We start from the raw sequence: 5,851 nt of genomic DNA on the forward strand, positions 1-5,851 counted from the left end.
TTTTTTGCAAAGGCGTTGTGCTATAATCTTAGTACACTGTATAAAAATGTACGGGAGCGCCCATTAGCCAGGTACATAAAAAACCTTCTGCATCGTGCAAAGCCGAAAGTGACTTACACAATAACAAATTGCAAACACCTAAGATATAGCAAAACCGAAAATGTATACACAATTTTCATAAAACAAAGGAAGTTCATAACACAAATGCTCCCTACGTCCCATAATGTAAAATGTTTTTTGACACTAGAGATTCAAAAATTTAAAGACCTCTTTTGATTTATAGAATAGGAAAATCATAGGAATAGAATAGTCATAGGAAATAAGATGACATGTATCTCAAATCCTATGAGCAGAAATAGAAAAGGAGATGCTCTTTGATTCACATCATTGAATTTTTTCCATTGAATCTAAGCTAATGTTTATTTTTCTATGAAATGTGAAGGATAGGAAGAATTCCTTCACAGAAATAGGATTCCATTCCTACAAGCCAACGGACTCTAAAGGCATTTTTTCTATAAAAATCGTATCCTATGAAATTTCTATAAGATTTCTCTAAATCAAAGGAGGCCTGAGGTACTTCTATATAAAATGAGCATCAAAATATACATGGATGGAGAAGAACCTGAAAAAAAAAAACAGTCTCTTGACCAGAAAAACTGAAGTAAGACCCATCGTGCATGCCTCATCATACCTTCGCGTACGTGCATTCCACCAACCTAAGGCAACGAGACACCATCTCAAAAACCCCGGGCCCTCTCCACAAAGCATCACAGGACGATGCCAGACCATCGCGCTATCTCGGCACCGAACGCGTCGACCACCAAGCCGGCGACGGCCATGATACGGTACGCCACGCCGCAGTCCACCCCGCCGATGTCGCCGCTGCACGCCCAGGGGACGCCTCGCACTCCCGGCGCGTACTCCGAGCTGCCGCCGCCCTCGCCACGGCCCGCGATCACGCTCACCCCGCCGCCGTCCAAGAAGAAGCAGCGCCGCACGGCCGCGCGCTCGCTCCGCGCCATCCGCGCCGTGCGCGCGCTGTTCCGGTCCCTCCCGATCCTCGCCCCGGCGTGCCGCTTCCACGGCATCGTCCCGCGGCACGGCGGGCCGTCGCGGATGCACAACGGCCACGTCAGCGGCGCGTCGCGCACGACGGGGACGCTGTTCGGGTACCGCAGGGCGCGGGTGACGCTGGCGGTGCAGGAGACGCCCGGGAGCGTGCCCATCCTGCTGCTGGAGCTGGCGATGCAGACCGGCAGGTTCATGCAGGAGATGGGCACCGAGCACCTGCGCGTGGCGCTCGAGTGCGAGAAGAAGCCGCCGGGCGCCGGCGCCGGCATCGGCCGCACGCGCCTGCTCGACGAGCCGCTGTGGACGGCCTACGTGAACGGGCGGAAGATCGGGTACGCCATGCGCCGGGAGCCCACGGAGGACGACCTCACGGTCATGCAGCTGCTGCGCACCGTGTCGGTCGGCGCCGGCGTGCTGCCGAACGACGTCATGGGGTGCGACACCGCCGAGGGGCAGGAGGCCGGCGACCTGGCGTACATGCGCGCGCGCTTCGACCGTGTGGTGGGGTCCCGGGACTCGGAGTCGCTGTACATGCTCAACCCTGATGGGAACAATGGGCCAGAGCTTAGCATCTTCTTCATTAGGATATGATGATCAAGCTTATGACAGTTTTCTGATTTTTTGCATTACTGAGATTTTGGAACTCTGAGGCTGATTTTGTTGTCTGGGTGAAAATGGGAGGTGCCAGTATGCTTTTGTTTGTATGACAGTTGCCTTCGCCCCCAAAGACTCATTTTCTAAGCATGTGTAGAAGCAGCATTATTCAGGAATAAAATTTGTGTTCGTGGAATTGATGCATTTACGATTGAACTAGCAAATTTGGAAACAACTGAAAGACAAGATATGTTCAAGTGGAACGAAAGCTCTTTAAAGCTGTTCGCATTCTCGCAGCATCATGATCGATCTTCTTTTTCTCAAGGATTCGCAAACGCTCAAATGCTACAACAGAGTAAGGGTAGTGCTACCGTCCGATCAAGCGCGCGTCAACGCCCCAGACTGAGGCCGGCTCATTTTCAACTTCATGCTTCTGCACGCTCGCCGGCCGCCACGCGCTCATCCACCACGCGCTCGCCCGCGCTTGACGGCTGTTGAGTATAATGTTTATTTAGCAGACATAATATAATACAGATTTCCTATTTTACATCTAGATGTGAAATAGTTATCTCACATCTAATTTTCTAACCACATGATTTAAACATTAAGATTAGTATTTCTTTGTTTTTTTATTGATTGTTCTTGTTCCTGTATGCGTCACTCACGCCGGGCATCATGGCAGTAGGCCGTTGTCTATCAATTGATGTTGCTCCTCCTACGTTGCCTCCTCGTTAGCTGTTGTGACCACAGGTGAACTTTTTTCAATCTTCTTTTTTGTTTTTTTGTTTTTGTTTTTTTGGTTCAAATTCGTAAAAAGAAAATCATGGCTTTTTTATTTTTTTCACCTTTTCACTTTTCCTTTTAAAATTTTCATGCCTTTTCCCATTGCTATTAGTTGACTGTCCATCATTAAACAAGGTTTGTATTTTTTGTCCAAGTTGCAAGTCTAACCTCAACTTGCAACATGGGTCGATCTTCTTTTGTCATAGTTGCAACCCCACCCTCGACCCGCAACTGGACTTCGACATTTTTTGTCTCAGTTGCAAGTCCATTCTCAAATTGCAACCGGGCTAGAAACTTTTTTTGTCCCAGTTTTAAGTTTAGACCCAACTTATTTTTGTCCCAATTGCAAGTTCATCCTCAACTCGCAATTGATCTTTTTTAGTCTCAATTACAAGTCCACCATCGACTCGTAAATGCGGTCCGATTATTTTATCCTAGTTACAAGTCCACCGTCAACTCACAACTGGACTCGACCTTTTTTTCTCAGTTGATAGCCCAACCTTGATTTACAACTAGGGTCAACATTTTTTTTGAGTTGCAAGTCCACCGCCGACTCGCAGCTGGGCTCAATCTTTTTTGTCCCAGTTGCAAGTCCACTCTTGACTCGCAACCGGGGGTTGACCTTTTTTTGTCCCAACTGCAAGTCCACTCACGACTCGCAACTGAGCCCAATCTTTTTGTCTCAGTTGCAAGTCCACCCTTGGCTCGCAACTAGGCGTGGACCTTTTTTTGTCCCAGCTGCAAGTCCACTCTCGACTCGCAACTGGGTTTAAATTTTTTCTTCCTAGTTGCAAGTCGACCCTCCACTCGCAAATGTGGCACGGTCTTTTTTTGTCCCAGTTGCAAGTTCACCTTTGACTCGCAATTGGCCCCGATCTTTTTTTCCCAGTTGCAAGGCCATCATTGACTCGCAACTGGGGCCCGATCTTTTTCCCAGTTGTAAGCCCATCCTCAACTCGCAACCTGGGTCTGACTTTCTTTTATGTCTCAATTTTGCAAGTCCATCATCAACTCGTAACTGGGGTACGGCCTTTTTTGTCCGAGTTGCGACACAGTGGGCACGTGATTTTTTTGTGGCACGAAACAAATAAAAAATGCATGAACATTTTTTAATTGTCTCAATTATTTTTTGAAATGGCACAAAGAAATATTTGTGTACGTGCAAGCTAGCTAAAAGCAGCCTGACCGATTCTTTGACGGGACATACTAGTACTAGTTGCTCAATCTAGCCAGGCAATCAATTTGATCGATTCTAGGCTGTAGCAGCTCACCTACACATACGACACAGGAAACGATTGGATCGCCACAACCACAACGCGGGACTGTGGCCAACAAGCACGTCAACGAAAAATGCGTAAGAGGCTGTAATTTTGATGATCAACAAACGGGAAAGACAATGAAAAAAGTGACATAGACGGACCCAATATAATATAGAATTTATTCTACCTAGCCTTGTACTCTAAAATAACAGTGTACTTCTATATATATAACCACAAGGTTCAAGCAATACAATCAACAATTACATCAATCCCTTTCTCTCCTTTCTAACATGGTATTAGTCAAACCGAGTCAATCCTAACCGCTGCCCGCCGCTTCCGCCTCATGCGCCACCCCAGGGGCGGTCGGCCTCCATGACCGGCGCCGAGGACCGCGCCGTCCGTAAGTAGGGTTCACCCGTCGGTCGTGTTGACCGGCTGCTCTAGAGAGTCTTTTTCCTAATCTCTTGATCCAGGTTTTTTACTCTCATCGATCACTTTGATCGGCGTTTACTTTTTGGTTTTCCATCTAGGGCTCCTTTGATTCAAAGGAATTGCATAGGATTTTTGGAGGATTTGAATCCTTAGGAATTTTTCCTGTGATGCTCGTTTGATTCGTAGGATTGGCATCCTTAGGAATTTTTCCATATGATCCATTTGTATTACATTTTGGAGGAAAATTTCCATCCACTCAAACCTCTTTGTAGAATTCCTTTGTTTTTCCCGCGCTATCAAACATTCTTTCAAATCCTGTAGGACACTATGGGACATGCCATCATATTCCTGCATTTTTCCTATTCCTTCATTTTGACAATCCTGCGAATCAAAGAGGCCCTAAGATCGGTTTGCATCGTCTGCCTACGCCGTCGACCCCCGTGCCTCTACTTCGGCATCGGCGTCGACTTTACACCGGCCGTTTCATCATCAACCGCGCGACAAGGCTGGACGCGCCGTCCAAGGGACGCCTTCGTGCGTCGCTGTCGGCCGCTTGTTCGCGCGGTCTGTCTTCGTCATCATCACCCAGGACATCATCGACAATGTCATCATCGACTTCGATGTGCGCGTTGTCCCCGCCATGACGCCTACAACACCGTCGTCGGTCCGATCAACTGATCACGCGTCTGTGTTAGCCAAGCACGTCCCCGACCACGCGCCTACCACCGATCGAGCCACAGGTTGCCGTCGCGTCGTCCCTTCGGACTGTTGCGTCGCCGCCCTGAGGTATTCCCGTCGGCTGCCACGACCCGCACGCCGCTCCCACCGACACCGCTTCAGGCTGTCGCGTCGCGGCCCGTGGTCCACGTCGTTGCCCTTAGATCCTCCCGCCGGCTACCCCCGTAGCCGCCGCCGCCTTTGCGTCGCGCCCCTTAGGGCTGACGCGCTGCGGCACGCGGTATACGCTGCCTCCTGTCGAGCCGTCGCCCCCGGCCAGTGGTTCCTCCCACGGCTACCCCGACCCGTGAGCCACCGCTAGACTACCTCTTTGGGCTATAGCGCCATGGAACACGGTCACCGCCGCCGCCAGAGGCCGTCCCCGACATGCCGCCGCCGCCGCGTTGCCCCTTCGGGCCGTAGCGCCGCGGCCCGTGGTCCACTCTGTCGTCACCGCGTCGACTTTCCGTGGTATGCGCCGCGCCGCTTCCCTCGGAGCGGGAACGCCACCGTCCGCGCCGGTCTTCATCATGTTGTCGAGTTCCTTCGCCTACTTCGAGCATCGTCGCCGCACTCCTAACCAAGCCGCCGCCACTCTTTTTTGGCCGCCTCCGCTACTACCTCCATAGCCGTCGTCGCCCGTTCACCCCATTCGTTTTCATCCAGCACTAGCCCGTCGCCAGCGTCGCCGTCATCTACCCCGACCACTTCGTTTACTCCGACCACCATTGGTGACATCGACATCATGCTGATTGGAGCCACAACCTTCATCGAGTTTCCTTTTCTGCTGACCCCTCCAACTCCTCGACATGGCGTACAACTCGTGTAGGTCCCTCGTCTAAGCATGCCCCGTGCTAGCAACACCGATGAGTGCCTTCATCCACGACGCGTCCCCAGGCCTGGCAAGCTTGTTGCGGCGCTTGGTCAACTTCGTCTTCGTCCGTCTACGCATGCCCGGTGCTGGCAACACCGACGTGTGTCTTCGTCTACAACGT

At 50.9% G+C, this 5,851-nt stretch overlaps 1 protein-coding gene across 1 annotated transcript; it reads left to right on the plus strand.

Annotated features, from left to right (window-relative positions):
* The first annotated feature begins 817 nt into the window (after nt 1-817).
* On the plus strand, nt 818-1,793 carry LOC119272203 (protein MIZU-KUSSEI 1-like). Its single transcript, XM_037553744.1, has one exon. It carries the CDS (start codon nt 838-840, stop codon nt 1,660-1,662), a length of 825 nt encoding a protein of 274 aa, XP_037409641.1. The 5' UTR covers nt 818-837; the 3' UTR covers nt 1,663-1,793.
* The last annotated feature ends 4,058 nt before the right edge of the window (nt 1,794-5,851 follow it).

Source organism: Triticum dicoccoides, chromosome 3A (genome assembly GCF_002162155.2).
Source record: "Triticum dicoccoides isolate Atlit2015 ecotype Zavitan chromosome 3A, WEW_v2.0, whole genome shotgun sequence".
Taxonomy (NCBI): Eukaryota; Viridiplantae; Streptophyta; class Magnoliopsida; order Poales; family Poaceae; genus Triticum; species Triticum dicoccoides.